Source organism: Phaenicophaeus curvirostris, chromosome 8, assembly GCF_032191515.1.
Source record: "Phaenicophaeus curvirostris isolate KB17595 chromosome 8, BPBGC_Pcur_1.0, whole genome shotgun sequence".
NCBI lineage: Eukaryota > Metazoa > Chordata > Aves > Cuculiformes > Cuculidae > Phaenicophaeus > Phaenicophaeus curvirostris.
In genome coordinates, this window is record NC_091399.1 from 19,593,266 (window position 1) to 19,615,116 (window position 21,851).

The 21,851-nt window shown below is 51.9% G+C and overlaps 1 protein-coding gene across 1 annotated transcript in view; it reads left to right on the forward strand.

The window, feature by feature from the left end:
* The window catches only part of CACNA1E (calcium voltage-gated channel subunit alpha1 E), a 137,816-nt gene that overhangs the window by 61,541 nt on the left and 54,424 nt on the right, over window positions 1-21,851 (forward strand). The window contains exon 9 of the mRNA XM_069862676.1: window positions 13,868-13,971. Coding sequence (XP_069718777.1) covers window positions 13,868-13,971 — 104 coding nt within the window. The remainder of the gene's footprint in view (window positions 1-13,867; window positions 13,972-21,851) is intronic.

The window sequence follows — 21,851 nt, forward strand, 5'->3', positions numbered from 1 at the left end:
AATCTGCAGTCCCTGTTGACCAGGTGGTGGATGTGCCTGCATCCCTGCGGTGGCCTCGGGAAGACCTTGAGCTGGGCTCGGACCTTCTCCCTAGAGCAGAGGCAGCGTTTCAGAGTCCCACAGGGAGCTGAGATCGTTGGTATTTATGCTGCAAGCCTCTTTTGGTGCTGATGAAGCAGGAAATAGCTGGGATGGCTCCTGGGGTTTGCAGCTGTTTTAAGTTGCCGGTGGCCAAGCCCTTGGGGTACACTGGGAGTGATGTGGGGCAAAGCTGGAAAAAGGAAAAAAAACTATAGGAGATCACACAGTGTGATATTGGTGTGAGTGATTGTCCGTATATGTATGTTTTAGTTTATGGGTTAGAAGAAACTGTGCTAGTCCTGTTTGCAGCTTAATTTCAGCATCAGTTTTGGCATCATTGCACCGGGAATGTTTTTATATCCTGGTTCCCGTAACACCTGGAGATTTGCAGAATGCCATTGCTCTGTGGGAAGCATGTTGGATGGCTTTTGATGGGGAAACGTGCTTTGGTAGTTACTTTCTGACTAAAAACCTGGTTTTGAACCCTAGGCGAAGGCACTGTGCTGGCTGTGTTGAGTCCTCCTCCTGCTTGGCTAATTCCAGAGTCCTTCTAGGGGTGCAAGGTGGTGTGTGCAAGTAGATGGACTGTGAAACCCAGACTGGGGCAGTGTTGTGGTTTAACCCCAGCTGGCAACTAAGCTCCATGCAGCCACTCACTCATCTTCCCCCACGTGCCGTAGTGGGATGAGGAGGAGAATGGAAAAAAATAAGTTAAACTCATGGGTTGAGATAAAGACAGTTTAATATGGCAGCAAAAGAGTGAAAGAATAATAATAATAATTCCCAAACAAAGTGATGCTCACCACCTAAGCACCTAACTCTTCCAGTTTAAATACTGAGCAAGACATCAGATGATACGGAATCGTTGGCCAGTCTGGGTCAGCTGTCCTGGTTGTGCTCCCTCCCAGCTTCTCATGCACCTCCTTGACAGGAGAGTGTGAGAAGATGGAAAGTCCTTGACTTGATATAAGCCCTACTTAGCAACAACGAAAACATCAGTGTATTATCAATATCATTCTCATACTGAATCCCAACTACAGCAGCTACTGTGGAGAAAATTAGTTCTAACCCAGCTGAAACCAAGTAGAAAGGGGAGAGTTCATAGCAACGGTTGACCTTAACATGAAGATTTTGTTTTCATCTTCCTAAAGGATGTAGTGGTGTCTGGATATTGCTGTTTTGGTGAGGGAATTAGGCAGGATTGAACCACGTGGGAGTTCAGACCAAAAAAAAAAGACCATTTCTTGGTTACTTCTGGCTTATCAGTTAGATTAGAGACTTGACTACGGTGCCTATTGCCCAGGCATAACTGTGTATAGCAGGAAAAGTGATTTTTCTGCCTTTCACCTTGTTTCTTGCATTAATTACTGGCTGTCTGCAGAACCCGGGGGCTGCTTCCATCAGCACTGGCCATGTCCCCTCTTCCCAGTGCATTGGCCCCTGCAGCAATTAGTAGCAGTGCTCCTCATGCTAGAGCCACGGCTACAGAGTGCAAGGAGCCGGTAAGCTACACGGACGGGCAGTTTATGGATCTGATGGGTTTGTACTGCCAGTTCCTGAGAAAGTCTGGTCCCCTACCATTTAGGGTGCTCGTACTGGGAAGGCTGGTGCTGATCCATTTGATATCAGGGATTTGGTCATCCATCATCTGGCTCTTACTGGGGGCAAGGGTGGCAGATGCCGCTGGGAGCGTGCTCTGTGGGACCTGCCCTGCGGGATCCCCTCTTTACCACCAGAGCTGCAAAATTAAGGGTCTCTGGGTCACTGTGGAACCACAGCCCCAGCATCTGAGTGCTTTTCCCAGCACCAGTCACAATGCCAGGCAGATGCGCTCTGTCAGTGCCCCTGATGGCCAGGGCCATAAGGTGCCTCCCTCTCCTGCTCCTCTGGAACCAGATATTACTTCATCTGTAATGCAAAGGATTAGGGACCTTCATTGGCTTTTAATTGAATGACAATTGGGGCCTTGGTATAGTAAAATGCTGCTGATTCACTTTGGGAAGCAGTGAGGACACCAGTCCCAGCACTGTTGGGCTGTGCCTCCCAGGCTCTGCAGGGGCACGGGCTGTTTTGCAAGGTGCCTCTAGGCTGCAAAGGTTGTGGATGCTCAGTCCTTTTGCTGCTTGGAGGCAGCAAAAATGGGTTTCTGCCTTTTTTTTTTTTTTTTGATAGAAAATTTAGACACACGCAGTCCATGGGGGATGTTGGAGGAGGGCTGATGGGGTGGAAAGCCACTGAGATGCTTTGCCATCATCCTCATCCCTCACGGCAGCAAACTAGAGCAGGCTGCCACTACTAAACCACATAGACATTGCCCAGCACACGCCCCAGGTTTGGGGTGTCATCAGGGGACTCTGCTTTCCCACTGGAGTAAAGAGATGGGAGGCTGCATCCTTGCAGGTTAACACCACAGCCTTTCAGAGGAGAGGAAGATTGCAGGAGAAGTACTTTAGCAGTCTCTCAAAGAAACTGCTTACTCGAGTATTCCCATGTGTAACTGTATCGTGATTGTAAAATCCATTTTTCCGCAATTGTACTGGGCCTAGAAGCGTGGCTCCTGGAATCTGCAGATAGCTTCACAAAAAGCTAATTGGCCCCATGGTACTTTCCACGTGTGTTATTTCCTGGATGTGTTTGCCTTTTGCATTGTTTTCATCAGCCTTGCCTGTGTGAAACGCTGTCTTGCTAGGCAAAGGCAACAGCATGGGTTAAAAAAAAAAGAAAAAGCCTTAAACCGTGGGGTATTATGGCTTTGCCAGCCCCCGTCCCTGGGAGCATAAAGGACCTTAATTTTTTTAGAGGGGCATTTTGGCATTGTGGCTCCTCTGGCTGTCTCCAGGGCAGGGATAAGGAGTATTTTGCTTTTTTTCCCCATCATACTGGAGCAGATGCCCCTTCCCTGGGCTGGCTCGAGACCAAACCTGATTTCTGTAGAGACCAGAGAGAAAAATAATGCTGGCAAAGAGGCTCACTGTCCTACTTCTCCGCTTCTGCTTGCGTGCTGGCACGGGGCAGGGGCTGGCTTGCAGTTTTTTTCGTGAGCCAGTGATGCTGGGCTCTGCAGGGAGTGGCTGCCGGGGGTACCACGGGGTTGGCGTGGCACACCTGCTTGGTGATGCTGGTGGCTTCAGATGCTCAGCCTGAGAGCAAACAGGTTTGAAATCATGATTTCCTCAGAAACACTGGCTTGAGAGGCTGTATTTATCCACTGAGATTGTTTATTTCCTTTCTCCCTTGGAAGCGCTGAGCTGCTGTGCGTGCAGGTAACGAGGAGGGGCCTGGTTTGCCGGGAGCTGCCACTCTCCTCTTCCCCCACACTGCCAGGAGTTGAGATGGGAATAAAAACACCTGTGGCAGGTGTGTGCTGGGGCTGCGGGCTGGCCTGGTGGGCTCTGCAAGGAGAAGGGTCACCCTCGCTCTCCTGACCGAGTCCCTTGCCTGGAGCATCACTCTGTGCTCTCTGGAGCTGCCAGAATTGGTAATGCCAGCCACGTGGCTCAGGACCTACAGCATCTAGTCGTGAATTAGTTAGTCCAGGACAAACAAAAATGCAAGGGCGTGGAAAATATTACTGTTTATAGCTGTGGGAGTGATGCTGATGTGGATGGATGGAAGCAGGGGAGCCAGGGCTGGCTGCACCATTGGCCAGCAACGCTCCCGGGCACGGAGGCTGCTGCGAGGTGCAAGTGGTGACCGAGGTGGCATGCAGCTGCAGGAGGCCACGTGCCCAGACGTGGTCCCAGGCATCTTTTGCTCTTACTGGAAGAGGCTCCCAGGTGCTTCATAAGTGCAGCACAGCTGGTACTGAGAACCAGAGCCTGCTGTGCAGGGAAAGCCTGCGTCCCTGCATGGATCTGGCTGTCAAGTTGAACTCCTGATGCTGATGGTGTGATCCTAGTAACGTCCCAAGAGTCAGAGCAACCTGCAGACACGCAGGGGCGCCTGCATGGCAGTGGTAACCGAGCCCTAGCCGGGTCACGCAAGGAGCCAACTTGACTTTGCACAGGGCTATGACTGTTAGCAAAGATGGGCAAAAGCGTTTGCCTCTGAGGTGCAAGCATTAAAGCAGCATCGAAAGAGCAGCTGTGCTGCTAATTAAAAATGCAAGGCAAGACCTAACCAGCTGGAGTTGCTGCCTCTAGACCCCAAAGGAACAAGGGATTGGGACTAAAGGGAAGCAGGAGGGCAAGAGCCAGCAGTGTGCCCAGGTGGCCAAGAAGGCCAATGGCATCTTGGTTTGGATCAGAAACTGCATGACCAGCAGGGCCAGGGAGGTTCTTCTCCCTCCGTACTCAGCACTGGTGAGGCTGCTCCTTGAATCCTGTGTTCAGTTCTGGCCCCTCACCACACGAAGGATGTTGAGGCTCTGGAGCGAGTCCAGAGAAGAGCAACAAAGCTGGTGAGGAGGCTGGAGAACAAGAGTAGCGGCTGAGAGAGCTGGGGGTGTTTATCCTGGAGAAGAGGAGGCTGAGGGGAGACCTTAGTGCTCTCTGCAACTCCCTGAAAGGAGGTTGTGGAGAGGAGGGAGCTGGGCTCTTCTCCCAAGTGACAGGGGACAGGACAAGAGGGAATGGCCTCAAGCTCCACCAGGGGAGGTTTAGGCTGGACATTAGGAAAAAATTTTTCACGGAAAGGGTCATTGGGCACTGGCAGAGGCTGCCCAGGGAGGGGGTTGATTCACCTTCCTTTGAGGGGTTTAAGGGACGGGTGGACAAGGTGCTGAGGGACATGGGTTAGTGATTGATGGGAATGATTGGACTCGATGATCCGGTGGGTCTCTTCCAACCTGGTTATTCTATGATTCTAAGAAGGTACAAGGAACCTTAGGACATGCCAGGGTTGAGTGCTAGGAGCCTTCTGGGTGCGTCTACAGCAGGAGGAGAGTGTTTGCTGGAGGAAAGAGAATCAAGTCCTTGGCAGTTTGCAAGATACCTACTGGAAGACAATGGTTGTGCCACAGCCTCAGGGGAGCTGGGGTGCAGGTCTTGTGTAAGCAGCCAGGTGGTTGCAAAGGTGCTTGTTAAGTGCAAAGCGTGAGCCGTGCACGCAGCAGAGACTGTAAAATGTGAGCTGCTGCAAGGAAGGGGGTTTGCAGGAGCGTGACTCAACCACCACGTGCTTCAACTCTCCTGAAGCGCTGCAGCCAGGAGGGGGCAAGGGGAGGGCAGTGTGCCAGAACATTGGGGCTCAGTGCCACCCCTGTTTGGGATCTGCTCTAAATGTGGGGTGCAAAAGGGCTGAGATGAATTTCATCCTATGCAAGATGAATCTCACCATGTGCCGAGGTCAAGGGTTTGTGCTGCTGAGTGAGGGACTTGGGTGTTTGGAAGCTGGCATGGGCTGGTTTTGGCTGTGAAGCACCAAACCTGAGATCTTCTGCTGGAGCCTGGTTTTCAAATGTGGTAGAAGTTCCATTCTTTTTGAAACAAGGACTGTTCAGGCAGCCTTAATTCGGGCTGCTGAAAAAGAGAGGTGTGTTAAATTGGGTCACTGGGCCCTGGAACAGGCTGCCCAGGGAGGAGGTTGAGTCACCTTCCCTGGAGGGGTTTAAGGGACGAGTGTACGAGGCGCTGAGGGACATGGGTTAGTGATTGATGGGAATGGTTGGACTTGATGATCTGGTGGGTCTTTTCCAACCTGGTGATTCAATGATTACCAGCTCTGCTGGAGCACATGGATCAGAGATAGGTGCAAGGCTCCATTCTCCTGCTCCATGTTGCACTAGTTGAGTGGCCTCGGTGGGGCTCAGAGGAGGAATCATTTCAAAGCAGTTATTTTTCCATGAGTGTGTCTGCAAAATTGCTTGTCGGCATGAATTTCCAGGATGTCATGGTTGTCCTTTGGGATGTTCAGCACTCAGCTGCCCTCCCTGAAGCACCCAAACAGCATGAGTGGGACCTGAGCATCATGCAGGTCTGGGTGGGTTTGGAGAATGAGAATTTGGAGAATGAGGGCAGTGCCTGTTTCCGTGTGTGGCAGCCAGGGGCCAGCAAAATTAATCACTTGACCAGAGAGGAGTTTGGTCCTTCTGGGGTTTGCTCAGACGAGCTGGGAAAACTCCCTGAGCCCTAGGGCTTCCTGGAGCTACAGCAGCTTGTCTGGATATTGTTGCCTGTCCCTTGGGGTCCTTGATGTCAGGGCAAGATGTACAGCAGTGCCAGCCATGTGCTGAGGGTCATAGGAACTCTGTGGAGACCGCCAGGGATGCAAAGAAACAGTACTTGCCCTGACACCATGGTGGTGGGCAGAGCACCGAAGCAGCTCAGCACAGCAGTGGTCCTGCAGCTGGGGGCTGAGCCAGCCCTGCTGCTCCTTTGAGCGCTGTGGAAAGTGAGATTGGAAGTGTGATGGATTACGGTGGCTCCTGGCAAGGAGCGATGCGGGCTAGAGATGATCTCTGGGGAGAGGAGGAGGGAGAGAGGCTGGAGAGCAGAGGAGGTGGAAGGGATGGTGAAAGAGGGAAACCACTTGGCTTTTTACCCCTCTGTGCCCTGGGACAATGCCAGGCTCTCAAGCTGGAATGCTTGCAAAGGGAAAAGGAGTCCATTCTTGTGTGTTTTAAATTAAAACGCACCGCACACAAAATATTCTGTTGGGGAGGTATGAAAATTTAATCAATACCCAGTGCTCTTAGCAGCTCGGTAGCAAGTACAGATCGTAATGCCTCTGCAGCTATTCCTGGCAGCTCCCGGCCGTGCGAGCGAGGTGGGGGGTGCTGCCTGCTGGCGGGGGGACGGGGGCTGCCCAAACGTCCCCAGCGCTTGTGGCACCGCGGGACGGAGCCCCTTCCTCCTTCTGCCTCTGAAACGTTGGACAGGGAGCGGTTTAAATGTGGTTAAGGTAACGAGGACTCCAGAGAGGAGACTTCGAATTCCACCCCCAAGGTTTAAAACCTTCCTAACTTTTAAGGAAACGAGCTGTTTTTCCCCAAATGGCTCCTGTTGGTGCCCAAGCTGGCAGCTTGCGTGCTGCCAGCCGTGGGTGCTGGAGCCCAATCCCGACGGGCACGTGTGCAGCAGCCAGCCTGCTTTACCCTCCTCTCCCTTTGGAAAAAACGATTCTTTCTCTGCACTCAGCAAAGCCAGACCCTCTCCAGCTTGCCAAATGTTCCTGCCTTTTTCTTTTTCTTTTTTTTTTTTCCCCTTTCCCTCTGCATGTGTGCTGAAATGACACAGCAAGAAACAAACTGTGTCTGCTGGATCCCCAGCTTTGCAGGCATGTTCTCTCCGAAGCTCCCTGCCCACACCCTCCTCCCTGCCCGTGCGGGAAAGTCTCACTTCTAGACCGTCTGCTGGCAGGAGCTGGGGAGCTGAGGGGCTGGTGGAGGCTCTGATGCTCCAGCTCCTGTTCTCCAGCACTGCCCAACAGCTCCAGGCTCGAGAGGAGGTGGCAAGAGGTCTCTGTTGCCTGGTCCCCATTGCTCGTCTTTGTTAAGCCCAGGGGTCTGTAATTTAATTAGTGGTTTTGGTGCTGGAAATGGTGCTGGTGAGACTTTGCAAAGCTCTTTCCAAACCTCAGTGTTGGTGCACGTGCTGCTTTGCATTAGGACTGGATTTAGGGGTATTGGAAGGAGTTGATGTTCTTGACTGAGGTCATATGTGGGTCTGTTTCCCCAGAGCATCACAGCTGTAGCCAGGGAGGTTCCTGTGTCTAGAAAATGCATGGTGGGGCCCAAGACGCCTCTCTGGGCTTGCAGCACAGTCAAAGCAGAGATGAAGCCTGGCAGTCACCAAACCCCACTGAAAAAACACCCCAAATACTGCATGAAAACCATGCCCTGGTGCAGTGTGTGTGCTCTGGATCCAGCTCCAGCAGCAGACACAGCGCTGGCTCGTGTCCGAGCCCGATGCTGAGAACCTGAAGAACGTCTGCCGAGAACACCAGCACTGCCCTAGCCAAGCGTTGTGTTTAACGAGGGCTGTGGAGCTTTTCCAAGGACTATTTCTCGAATGATTCATCCTGGCTGTGGGGCAGTTAGGGGGATGCCCTCATCTGGGACTGGGAAGGCACAGGAGGGGTCCAGGCAGGAGGAGGGTGGAGGTTTGGGAGTGGAGGTGGAGGCAGCCAGGGGATCACAGCAAAGGTTGGCTGGGAGGAGAGGGAGAGCAGGTGGTGGAACACGTTGGGTCTGAGTCTGTGGAACGGTGCTGGGGCATCTGGGTGTAGTTTCTTGGTGGATCAGGGGGGAGAACAGAGCAATAATTGGCCTCCATGCCCGTGGCAAATGCTTTGAAAATGCTTGATTTTTAATCACGCTTCTAGCAGTCGCTATTTTGCATTCCATTTAGAAAATGGAAAAGTGAAATGTATTTTATTTTGGGTTTGTTTTTTTTTCCAGTTTCCCCACTCCCCTTTGCCTACACACATGCAGGAACAAGCATCCCTCTATCCTTGGGTGATTCCTGCCTGCTCCCAACACCTCAGAGCACCCCAGAGCCAGCAAAAGGCAGTGGGGAAGGCAGGCACTGGGCAGGAGGTGCTCACCCTGCCTGGAGACCCTGCATGGTCCAGCCCCAGCCCTGCAAAGGAAGTGCACCAATTTCCTCATTGACCTGATTTGGAAAAGCAAAGCATTTTCATTCAGATCTTGTCCAGCGCAGGGGTCACTGATGGATACCAGGCAGGGCTGGTGGGGAGTGAAGCATGGCCCTGCATGCAGGAGATCAAATTATGGCTATTAAAGGGAAGAAAGAGATCTGTTACTGGGCTAGGGGGAGCAGAAGAGGGTGCCAAGATCTTGAGGAAACTGGTTAGGCCAAGGAATCTGCTGTAAGGTATTTTTTAAATTATTTTTTCCCTCCTTTTTGCTGAGGCACGGAGATTTTGATGCTACTCCTGCTGGTCTGTGTGTGTTTCTCGGTGGGACGCAGCTGTGGTTTGCAGGGAAGAACACATCAGAGGCCATGGAGGTGATGCTGGGGGGATGGCATCAGCCGTGGCAGGGTGTCGCCATCAGGCAAAGACCATCAGGAGATGCAGAACTGGAGATTCGGTGCACAAGTTATGGAAGCTGTGGTGTCCATGCCGGGCAACAAGCCCCTGGGAAGTGCTGGAGATTGCAGGCACAGTGCCCAGGGCAAAGCCTCCTGAGATACCAGGTTTTCTCATCATCCCCAAGCCCCCTCACTAGGGTTGTGATTGGCGGGGACAGGCTGACCCCCCCTGCCCAGCTGTGGTGGTTGGGACAGTTTGGTCACCCTGTCCCTGCCTCTTCAATCCTTCCTGCAGTGCAGGCAAAGCCATGGGTCCCCAGGGAAGCTCTCCATGGGGTCTAAGATCCCTAGAAGTGGACTGTGATGAGAACAGGATGGGGCTACCCGTGCCTCTGGAGGTCCCATGGATTTTTTACACGTGCTCCACCAGCACATCCTGGCCAGTTGGTTACGGTAATGCACGTACGATACCCCAGTCTAAGTATGTGCTGTTTTGGTCTGGATTCAAACAGAAACCGCAGAGGTTCTCTCCTAAAACAGATGGATTTTGAGAGGGGGGACACAACTGCCTACGGGGTATCAGGATGGGCAGTTGGTGTTGGCCAGGCTGGTCATGGAGATCTCTAGGATGTTCCTCCTGCTGGGGAAGAGGCAGGAAGCTCCCCTCCTCTTCAGGGAAAGCCTCAAGTGGGAGCCCAGCCCTGTTTCTAGACACCAGAGAATCAACAAGGATAGAATAGTGTGTGAACGAAGTCCAGTGGCTCCTGGTGTCCTGCTGCTCCCTGAACTAGATGGGTAGAGCCTTGGTCTACAAGACCTCAGTTCCCTTCCATGAGCTGGTGGGCAATGAATGGTCTCTAAAGGCAACGTACACAGGCAGAACATGCTCTCTGTTTATTTTTAGGTAGGAAAGATTGAATTTGTGGGGTTTTTTTGTTTGGTTTTTTTTTCCTACCCTCTTCCCCTATAGCAAAGCAATCCTAAAGTCTCCCATGCAAGCGCAGCCTGGGGGAGGGTACGTGTGGGCTGCGAGCTTGTGCTTTGCATTTGACTCTGGTATATATTTAGATTCCTTTAGATCTCTGGCCCCCCGAGTGAGACCTGCTTTTGCAGCTCCCTGTGCCTTTTCCCGCCCTTTGGAAAAAAAAAAATTAAAAAAACCCAACAAAAACCCAAAAGGAAACACAACAAAACCGAAAAACCAACACAAGAGCTGCCAAAGGAATAACCCCATGCTGAGGGTTGAGAACCGGGAGCCAATGGGGACGTCTTTGCTGGATGGGGACCCCCTGGGCCAGCTCTGTTACTCCACAAAGGTGCTGCACCCACGCGCTCCCCTTGGTTGTGTTGGTGTCTTGGGTGTGTCTGGAGGTCGTAGCAAGTTTGTTTCTTGGTCTGCTGGCCATGGAAGAGCTTAGGTATGGTGGTTTAGGCTGGTGGGGTGCATAACAAAAAGGTGGTTGTCTTAAAAGGAAGGACAGAAGCAGCAAATATTGGTTGTCAGGGAGCATCATCTCCGTTTCCTGAAAGGCTCGGGTGAGCGATGGGACCTGGTCTGCTGCACAGGGAGCTGAACATGGCTGTGAGGCTGGGGTAAGAGCAAGGAATTTCTTCCTTGAAGGAGTTACCTCATTCGTGCAATCTGGGGATTCAACTCCTTGTGTCTACCCTGACTTCTGCACACGATGACAACATGGTACTTCCAGCAAAGGAGAAAAAAGCCTTGTGGGAAGGTAGGCTGGAAAAGGTTGATGAACCATGACCTATGGAGGGATATTAAGGATGGGAAAGGGGGCTACTCAATCAAGAGGTGCCAAAGAAGATGGGAAGTGCTACAGGAGCTGTCAAAAGTCACACTGACATGGATCTCATGAAGGATGCTCAATGGGATGGTGAGTAGTTCTCTGCCTCTGCAGATGGGAGCAAGGCACAGTGAAGCAACGGCTGGGGAGATTTGGGTACAGATGGATATTTTACCCTGGCTTTTGGTCAACACAAAGACATAGGGAACAAAAAGGGCTGGATAGTGAGAATGAGGACATGGCCATGAGCGCAACTGATGTGGAAGCCAAGTGCCAAGACCATCACATCCATCAGCCTGGTGCTTGGGATGACTCCCCCCCTCCAGCGCTCAAAGGGAGCTGGCACATGAAATGGCAGGTCTGGTAACAAGTATTTTTAACAACTCCATCGAGTTGGGGGAGGCACCATCTGACTGGAGAATAGCGAATGCGATGCCTATATTTAAAAGCGAGGGGAGGAGGGGAGAAAAAGTAAGGCAGGCAGGAATAGGACTATAAGCCTGACCTCGATCGCATGTCATTTCAGAACAGACTTGGAAGGCAAAAGAGGAAAATGAATCATGGGTTTGCCAAAGGTAGGTCATGCCGGGCTAACCTGGCATCAGAAACCTGGAAACGTGTAGAGCTGCTCTTTGTAGTAATGCTCTTGCTATGGGAAAGTGTTAGTGAAGTAGAGAAGGGGGGAAGGAGAAGAGGAGCTCTGCAAGGCTGGCAGGGAAGTGAGCAGCATGGGGGTGGTGCTGGGTGGTGTTGAAGGGACGTAGTGGCTGGTGGTGACCAGTGGGGCTCATCTGGGGTGAGTCTCGGGGTTTCCTGCCTCCAATGTCAGCTGGGGGACAGAGGCTGCCACTCTGGGCTGGAGGATTTGGAGGGCTAGGAGGAAAAGATGTGGGATGCAGTGAGAAACGGAAGGCCACGTGGTTGTTGAGGTAGGTATCTCCTAGGAGCCTGGCTTTTGCTGATTGGGAAGGAGCAGTGTGGAGGAGGAGGGGATGAGCGAGGGAATGCAGGGTGACTACACGCCAGTGGTGCTCTAGAGGAGGAGGGAAGTTTGCAGCCAGCACGACAGTCTCAGTAGCATCATGCAGGGATGGAGTGGGACCCATCAGGATAACTCACTTGGGTCTGCTGTGTCCAGGGAAGATGAAATGAGCCTGGTCTGTGGCAGGGAAAGGGGTACTTGATAAAACAGGGAGGGAGAGCCAATCATATAAGAGAGAACTGGAGAAATTTTGTTCTGGCTAGCAAAGCGTAGGCTGGGGAAGGCCATGAATTGCTATCTATAAATACATCAGGATGGGAAATGGGAAGGAGAAGAGCCATTTTCGCCAAAGGCCAATGCTGGCAAAAGAATGGAGCGGTATATAAAATGACCTCAAATAAATTTAGGCTGAAAATTAGAGCAGCCATTAGAGCATCTGCTTGAGGGACCTTCCAGCAGGAATGGTGAGTTTTTAAAGTAGAATTGACAAAACCTGGGGGAGATGGAGTGACACGAGGAGGTCTCTTTGCCTTGGGCTGAGGGGTGCACGATGCCATGAAGACTAATACTGTGGCAAACGGTGCTGTTAGAGCAGAGCATGGTGGCCTGGGTGTCTCTGGAGGACAGTGATGAACACCGGCTGTATGGGATTCCCATGCATCATTCCCACCTCCCTGTCCTCGCTTCTCCCGTGGCCCTGAGGAAGGGGGCTGGGGGTGGGCTGCGGATCTTGAAAGCTGCAAAGCCTTGAGATGTGTGTGGTTTCCACAGTGCCGAGGGAGGAGGGCAGTGAGTCTTCGCAGATGGTTTCCCCTACCTGCAAGTCCTGATTGCTGCTGTGTGTCAGGCACTCCTGGTGTCCCTCTCCCAGTGCTTTGGTTGGTACCTGCAGTAGGATGTGCTGGCATCACCCTTCCTGCCTTGGGCTGAGTGTCAGGGTGGTGGGGACGCCTGGCAGGAGGTCACACTGATGCCTTGGCCACCAGAGGAAGACTGGTGGCTTTCTCTTCCCTCTCAGAGATGTGTTTCTCCCCTTGCAGAGCCTCATCTCGGCTCCTGCACTGGCTGACCGGGAGATGCAGTGCCAGTGACTCAGATGAAGATGAGGGCTTAATTAGCACTGGGTGAGGGGGGAAGAGAAAGAAAAGAGTCTTTCATCGCAATAAGATTGATACCAACTCCCCCAGACAGTCACGTTCTGCTGCATCACCCTCCAGCCCGGCGTCATGTGTGCCATGCCTGAAACTGGAGGACAAATGGGGCCTGGGAAGTGGCTGCGAGGTACAGAGGGGCACTGCTTTGTTAAAAGCCTCACTGAATAAGTGTCTGGAGCTATTAAGCAGGTTTTGCCAGCAGCCTTTTTAGCTGCTGGGCTTTGCCCTATGGTTAGAGCTCCCCTCTGCTCTCAGCATCTTGGTGCTGGGGTAACGCACCCAGGACGGAAGAGTGTCCGCGATTTATTACCAGTGATGCTGTCAGCAAAATGCTCATGTGAAGGTGTGGGGCTTGTCCACACCAGTCCCTTTCCCACCTGTATGTGGAAGGACAAGCACTGGCTGCTTCTTCTTCAGCTGGCAGCTTCCCTGGCGCCAGGGCACCTCATAAATCTTACCCTTTTAACTGGCACCGTTACTGCTGAGGGAGACACTCTTCAAGGTGGCCCCTGTGCCCTCATCCCCATGATTTTGGGCTGCACAGCCCTGCACCACCACCTACCAATCACTGAGAGACTGGACCAACGTCCAACAAGTCCTCTGTACCTGCAGGAGGAGGCAGAGGAGTATGGTCCTGCCTGACGAGGGCTGGAGGCTGTAGAGAAGAGCATGGCTGGGACAGGATGCCATGGGACACTGAGGCTTACCAGGAGGCCCTATCTGGCCATGCCTGCCTGCATAGCCACCTGCCTGGTGCCTGTCAAGGCTCGATGGGCTTAGCTGCATCACCCTGAGATGCCTGGTGTGGTCAGCCCGGAGAGAGAGTCACCACCGTTCCTGAGCTAACGCATCCTCCCTCTGCCCTGGCTGCTGGTGTTGAATGTACCATCACGCGTTGTTTCTTTTCCCCTCCAGACCAATGATGCCTTAGGAGCCACCTGGAACTGGCTGTACTTCATCCCTCTCATCATCATTGGATCCTTCTTTGTCCTCAACCTTGTCCTGGGAGTGCTGTCAGGGTAAGCAAGACACCATCCTTCTCCTCCTGGCCGTGCCTCTCCCGTATCTCTGAGCCTGAAGGTGGAGCCCCCAGTACCACTGTGCCCCCCAGGACCCCAGTACCTGGTTCCCTTGTCTCGTGGATCCCTGCCTGCCCCACAGCGAGGGATTGCTCCCTGGTTCTGCTCGGCTCCTTCGCTCCCTGGGGAGCTGAGAAAGGGGCAGTATTGAATATGTGTCCTCTTTGCTTCACTTTGCTGAAGAGCTCGTGGCTTTGGTCACCCGCGAAGAATGGTCAGTGTTGATCTTGTGGCTGCTTGGGACCTGCTAGAAGGGGCAGGTGTGGGGGAGCCTTATGGAAACGTGTTGGAGTCTGGGATGTGTTTATAGCAGGGTGTGTGTTTGCTTGATGATGGACTGTGGTGGGCATGGGGTGGGATGGATTTGAGACATGCGTAGAAGTGATGTGGTGACTTAGGAGGATGTACCTGGCACCAGTGGGGGATGCACACTGGTTGGGATCGGGGTGCCTGATGTCCATGTGGAGAAGCTGGAGACATAGACACAACGCAGCTGTCCCTGTTCTGCTCTTCCCATGGGAAAGGAGGTTTTAATCCAAGTCGTTAAGCTGAGCTTGGGGAGAAAAAGGCTTCTCGTCTCCATGACAATAAAACGTGGTTCTGTCAGCACATCCTCAACTGCTGGCAAGGGTTGGTGCATGGGGAGATTGTGTCCTCTCCTGCTTCGGGAGGGGGATGCGGGCTCCTCTGCCTTTGCTGCAGGCGGCAATGGGGACCCTGTATGCAGTAAGAAGTCCTTCCCCCCCCAAAAAAAAGCCACAGTAACACTGGTTTGACCAGCTAGAAAGCCATTAGATGCAAGGATCAATGTGGAGACTGCTCCTGGTAATCTGTCCCTGTCCTAAGTGTCCCTGTGAGTTCAGGTGTGATTGGTAGTGGTTTCATGAGGGCTTCTGGAGCAGCAGTGTGAGTGTTGAATTTCCCCTGCTCTCAGTCTGGAGTCCGACTGAGAGCTGGGGCTCTGGAGCCAGGCTGCAGGAAGAGCTTCATGCTACCCTGCAGAGAGGGAGCTCTGGTGGAGGATGAAGTCATCCAAGCAGTGTTGCGTAGCTTTTTCATTTGTTATGCCACATCCAGGTTGAGAGATTGAGCAAAGTCCAGATGGACGTCAGCATCAAGTGGGAGCTTTCCTGCAAAAAAAATTCAGAGGAGGGACATTAGGAAGCTCAGGGCTAGATAGCTGGAAAAGCCCCTTGTTGCAGCATTGAATGTGCCAACGTGGTGTGTTGTGTGGACACCACGCTTTTGGTGCCAGGGTAGCATAACTCTGGTCTGCAAGCCAGACACCGGCAGGAGGAACCATGAGGTGGCTGGTGGGATGCCCAAGCTAGTGTCCTTGTCCATGCTTGCCTGCACTGGGACTGCACGAGGCGGCTGTTCCCGTGCTCCCTGAATTGGATGCGGTTGTCTAGGGCTCTTCCCAGGCGCCGGCTGGCATTTCGACTGTTTGTTTATCGCTAATAGGGTTTGTATTGGGGAAGGATGCAAGTGGGTGGGTGGCCTAATTGGCAATGGAGATGCACTCATGGCGTGCCAGATACCTAGGGAGAAGTGTGACTGCTCAGCTCCCCGGAGGGCTGAGTGAGGTGAGCAGAGACAGCGAGCTGGGCTCTACCACCCGATGACAAGGCCACCGCACGTGCCCTCTTGCCCGTCCACAGGCACAGGCATCCCCTGCGGCTCGGTGGATGCAGCAGCGCGGCGGTGGTGAAGCATCCTCTCGCTAAGGCTGGAGCTGCAGAGAGGTGCGAGGCAGGAGAAGGTACTTCTGCCTCACAACAATGTACGTCCTTGAGTGCAATGAAGAGGGCTTCGTTCTTTGCTTTGCTTGCTTAGGTTTTATTGTTTTTAACACTCTCGCAATCCTCTTGTGCCAGAAGAGAGCACTTGACCTTGCTGCAGAAGGGGAAGGGTGACATTTCCTTTGCCCTGCTGCTGAGCTAGATGAGCAGCCAGGGTCTGGCTGGATCCCTCTGCGCGCCCCACGGCTGGGCTGAGCTGGAAGGAGGTCACTTGGGGGATGAGCTCCATGGAAACACCTCCTTGGGAAGGAAACCTTTCCCTGGCATTACAGCACTGATCTGGGGAAGGCAGGCAGCTGTGCCAGGCTAGCTGAAATCACAGTTGCTCTGCTAACCCAGGGTGGAGCAGTGAGTGGCGAGTCCTGGTAGCTTGCTTGCAGAAACCTGGACCCACGTTGCTTGCAAACTGCACCATCTGCACCAGTGAATAACAAGGTCTGCTTGGGATTTCTAGCTGCCTTCTCAAAGTTTGTGCTCATGAGCTCCTGTAGAGCTGCCTCTCCGCTCTCGTTTCAGCAGCGATTTTCTTCAGGGAAACAATCAAACGCGCAAGGCGGGTCCTGAATGTGAAGAGGCTGCAGGAGGACATTTGTATGTTTAACTTGCCACCATCAGAAGTTTGCCAGAGCCCAGATTTAGCAATCTTCTGGTTGCGATGCGCATCTCTCCCAACAGTCACTTCTCCAACTGTTAAGCTGAGGCATGACCTCCGTGATGTAAACAGCCTGGATCCATCTGCTCCTAAGCACAAAGTATGTGGGAGAGGAAAAGAAATGATTTCCATCATACTGAGGCTCCTCGATTTTTCTCTCTAAATACTAACATGTACACATGCACTGGAATTTCATGCAAAGCTAATAAGAGGAGATGGAGTCCCTCCAGGCAGGGGCTTGGTGAGCCATTCCTTCTGAGGCTTTGGCATTTATTACTGTGTCTATTAACTTTCCCTCTCTATGGGTGCAATTATGGATCAATTAATCCTAACTGAAAGTAGGAAGGAAAAAAAAAATATTGGCCCTGTTCCTCTTTGAGAGCAGGTATGAAGCCCAGGGAGATGTGACTGCTCAGCTTTTAAAGCTACACAAGCTACTGAAATAATCCTGGCAGAAGAGAGTCAGTGGGAGCGAGCGAAGATAGAGCATCAGCTGAAATGCCCTATTTTCTGCCATGTGGCAGCTGGTGGATTTGAGAGCTCAGGAAGATGCTGAGACTCATCAAGTGTTGGTTGCTGCCGTCCTGTGGCCTGAGGCTGGTGGAAGGCAGTGCCCTGTTGCCGTGGGGCAGGATGCACCTGCAGCTCTGTGCCCCTTCTTAGGGAGAAACGCTGTTGTGCAGAGAAAGGGTTGGATGCTGCAGCCACCTCTGCTGTCGAATGGGTAGGAGAGGTGGATGGGACCTCCTGTGGTCGGTTGGATAGGACCTCCTCCTGTGGTTGGTTGGCTTTGAGTCGGGGGGTACAAAAGTTGAGTGTGCCCCATACCAGAGATTTGCAAATTCTTGTTGTTCAGTTGTTTCTCATTTAAAACAATTTGGATCTGTGTGCTCATCCTCCATCTCCAGAGCAGAAGAGACCAGATAAAAGCTGTGCTGCTCAGTCCCCACCACCTGCGGCGTGCACGGGGCCACAGCAGCAGTAGTGCCATGCCAGTCGATATAGAATCATAGAATAACCAAGTTGGAAGAGACCCACTGGATCATCGAGTCCAACCATTCCTATCAATCACTAACCCATGTCCCTCAGCACCTCGTCCACCCGTCCCTTAAACCCCTCCAGGGAAGGTGACTCAACCCCCTCCCTGGGCAGCCTCGGACAGGGACCAATGGCCCTTTCCGTGAAGAATTTTTTCCTAATGTCCAGCCTAAACCTCCCCTGGCAGAGCTTGAGGCCATTCCCTCTCGTCCTGTCCCCTGTCCCTTGGGAGAAGAGCCCAGCTCCCTCCTCTCCACAACCTCCTTTCAGGTAGTTGGAGAGAGCAATGAGGTCTCCCCTCAGCCTCCTCTTCTCCAGGCTAAACAACCCCAGCTCACCACTGGTCCTGTCCAAGCCAGTGCTCCTGCCTGCTTTGTCCCTCCCGCAAAGAAGATGGCTCGTGTCTAGCTTGTCACTGTGATCAAGAAGATGAAAAAGTGAAGATAAAAAAATAAGCCGTGCTTGAACGAATATTGCTGAGGAGTCATGTGGAGTTTCTGAGACCATACAAGCTGTGTTTTGAATCCTCTCTCCTTTTTCTCATCCCCTGTAGTAAAGCCCTTCTCCATTCATTGTAGCACATCTTCCTGTTGAAGTAGACCTGGAGCCCTGGTGAACTCCATTCCCCTATCCAGTCTTGTACTTCCAGCCCTTTCCAGAGCGACAAATTAGCTGTGATCACTGGTATTTGTGATCTGCAGCAACAGCTGAGCACGTGCTCCATGGAAGGGGATGCTGTTCAACCTAGGAAGGCTGGGTCCTCGGGTTTGTCAAGAAGACCTCTTAAAGCTGATGGCAGGGCAAGAAGTTGAGCACAACGGCAAGGAAAATGAAATCCATCTACCTTGTACCAAACAAGAGAGTAATTTAAATCCTCCTAATTGCTTCCACTCATCCTGGTGATGTTAAGTCTTTTCTCCCTTTAAGTCTTTTCTGCCCCCCACCCCCAGCTCTTGCACTAAGCCTTTGAAAGAAAAGACTAATGTTATAATTAAAGGATCAATTTGGCAAGATTTCTTTGTCTTAAGATCTTCTTTCTTTCAGGCTGGGTTAACGCTGTGTTCCCAGTCTCCGGAGAGTTTTCTTCAGCTCCTTCAGGAGCCTTCTGTACCATCTCTGAAATCTTTTCACTTCACTTAATTTGATTTTTTTTTTCCCATCCAATTTTGAGGCATAACAAACGATGAATAAAATTAAGTTTTATAGCAATTAATAATAAGGACGTTGAAGGAACAAGTGTACATTTTCAATGGAGGTGGTGTTGTTGGGGGGAGGGGTACCAGCTCTACGCCAAGCTTGGGCTCTGTGTGTTTGAGCTGGATCAGGTGGTTGGAAGCCAGAAATGCTGGGAAGACGATTGATGTCTTGGAGGTAGGTGGTTTGTGGAGGGGAAAGTAGGGAGAGGTGTTTCTACTGTGCAGGAAGGCTTGTGAGGAGAACATGAGTTGATAGCAAGATGTTGATAGCGAGATGCCAGCGACCATGCCTGAGAAATATTGCATTGGAAGTGCGGCTGCCCAGGGAGGTGGTTGAGTCACCTTCCCTGGAGGTGTTTAAGGCACGGGTGGACGAGGTGCTGAGGGACATGGTTTTTAGTGATTGATGGGAATGGTTGGACTCGATGATCCGGTGGGTCTCTTCCAATTTGATGATTCTATGATTCTGGAAGCATCGTTGCTCTTAACGGTTGTAGCATCTCTAGGAGTGGCTCAGATGAGATGTAAAATATCTGTGCCCATTCTGTCCTTGGGGATTTGGTAGCTGGAACCACTTTTGAATAGGGATGTGGATATAATGGGGAGGGTGGGCGGTGATGCCTCCTGCCAGGTCCCCCAGAAGTGTCGTGGGATGCATGTTGGTTGGGCCACGCTTGGCTAGAAATGGCCATGCTTGTTGCTTTGTTCTGGGGAAGCTCTTGTGTCATCAGTGTGGTATTTGAACATAAGTGAAGCAAAGGAGCGTTTGAGTTCTTCATCTATATTCAGCAGCCAGGTGGGCATCCATATTCAATGAGTGCCTCTCTTCCTTGCTCTGCTGTACCACCTTTCTGCGGAGAGACTCCAAGCCTACTGCAAACAAGCTGCCTGACAATAGACACGTGCGTCTGCTGCGCCGTGTCCTCCGGTGGTACCGGGAACAATGGCTCGTCTTGCAGCCAGCCGGACAGGATTAGAAAAATACACAACAAAGAGGCGACTCGGTGACCTCCCCTTTGATTTCTCTTCGCAAATTATTTGCCAGCATGTCTCAACTGCTTCAAATTTGCTCTTACTCATGCCTCCTTGCATATCTGCACTGTGGACTGCCTGTTGTCTGAGGACGATGAGTAAAAAGACTCATTTTTGATCCTCTCAACAAAGCATGCGGCAGATACCTCTTGCTTACAGATTGCTTTTGGAGTTGTTTTTTTCCCAGCTTGTTGTAATTTCCATCATCTGATGACAGCTCTTTGACTTGGGGGGTGGCTTTGGAGATGCCCAGTTCCTCCATGACCACCTCCATCCTTGCAAGGGGGTGAAGTAGACAGGACGCCCCAAATGAATCACGTAGTGTTATCAGTTCCTTGTACATCGTAGGCGGCTGTTTGTTTGTTTTGCAGTGGCAGAGTAACATATCTAGCAGCTGCATTGTGGGTTTCGCGCTTGATGGTTGGTTCTGAATTCATTGTATTTGTGTGCTGAAGGCGTAAATTAGAGTGTTTGGAAGTTTCTGGGAAGTTAACGCGATGAAATGTTGAAAAGCAGTGATTTTTTTTCTGTGCTGTAACTCACCTGCAGTACTGGCTGCACACCTTTCATCTGCAGATCTCTGCCACTTGCAAAGGGGGGACTATAAAATTGTTCTCGGCTTACAGGGGATAAAAACTAGAGCATAGGAGGGAAGGGGAGGGGTGACGTTTTCCCAGCACTGCATGAGCCAGTGGGAGTGATTGCGAACAAAGCCCGGGGCTCTTGAAGCAGCGAAGCTGCGCTGCTCCTACCAGCCTTGCCTGATAAGAGCAAAATAGAATCCAGAGCTTCTGTCTCTGTTGCTTGCTGCTGGGGCTACCAGACCCTCTGTCTCCTCTCTTCTTGCAGCACAAGTTGGCCGTGCTGTGCTGTCTTCAGTGCAGCATTGCAGCCCGCAGGGTTCTCTAAGCAGGGGGGAACAGAGATGCTCACCCCGGCATTGCTACCCTTGGAAAAAGCCTTGAAACCGAGCTGCTACAACTGGAATGTTGGTGTCTCCTTTCTTCGGGTGATACTTGTCCTCTTTGACATTTATTTCTCTCTACTTCAAAGCAATAAGCTCTCCAAACTGCTGGCTGCTCTGGACCCAGCCCCAGTGTCGCAGAAAACCTGTTTCTTTTTTAAAGGTCACAGCAGGGTTGAGCTGAACCCTGAGCAAGCATCCACGCCTGCTTTTCTCACATTGATAATGGAGAACGTCATATTTTTGAAATGAGAGGAGAGGGGCTGATCCCACCCTGAAATACAGAGGCTGGACTGGCATCTTTCCTCTGATGCGGTGGGGAGGGACGGGTTTTGCGGCAAGGTGCAGCTGATTCCCAAACATCTTGGAGGGAGTTGGCCTCTTCTCCCAAGTGGCAGGGGACAGGACAAGAGGGAATGGCCTCAAGCTCCACCAGGGGAGGTTCAGGCTGGACATTAGGAAAAAATTTTTCATGGAAGGGGTCATCGGGCACTGGAACAGGCTGCCCAGGGACGGGGTTGAGTCCCCTTCCCTAGAGGGGTTTAAGGGACGGGTGGACGAGGTGCTGAGGGACATGGTTTAGTGGTTGATAGGAATGGTTGGACTCGATGATCCGATGGGTCTCTTCCAACCTGGTGATTCTATGATTCTATGATCTTCCCAAGCAATGGGTGTGCTTGCTTTCAGATCAACAAGAACCTCTTGACTGAAGCTAACTGTAGACAAGAAATGAGGATTACGGGAGAGGACGGGGGAGGTATTTAGAGTCCTTGCTGTTCAGTGGAATGTGTTCCTCAGCAGCAGATGCAAAGTCTGAGATCTTGTGTTTCTCATCGCTTTGAGTTGTTTCAGCGTCTCCATTGCTGTTCTGACTTTCCATCAAATGGCAGTTATTTGAATTATAGAACTTCATCTTCAAAGCTCCCCAGAACTGGGACCCGAAACTTTCGGTAACAGAGCTGGCCAAGGGTGACCTCATTGCTGCTGCTTTGGGTCGTACATGGAGCCGCAACGGCCCATCTCTCTTTGAGGCAGTGGCTTAAAAAAGGAGCTCTTTGGTGTTGGGAGTCTTGACTTTGCTTCTGGTGGTTCCTCACCTGGAGTGCCTCTGTCGTCTCCCAACTTGTAGAGACACT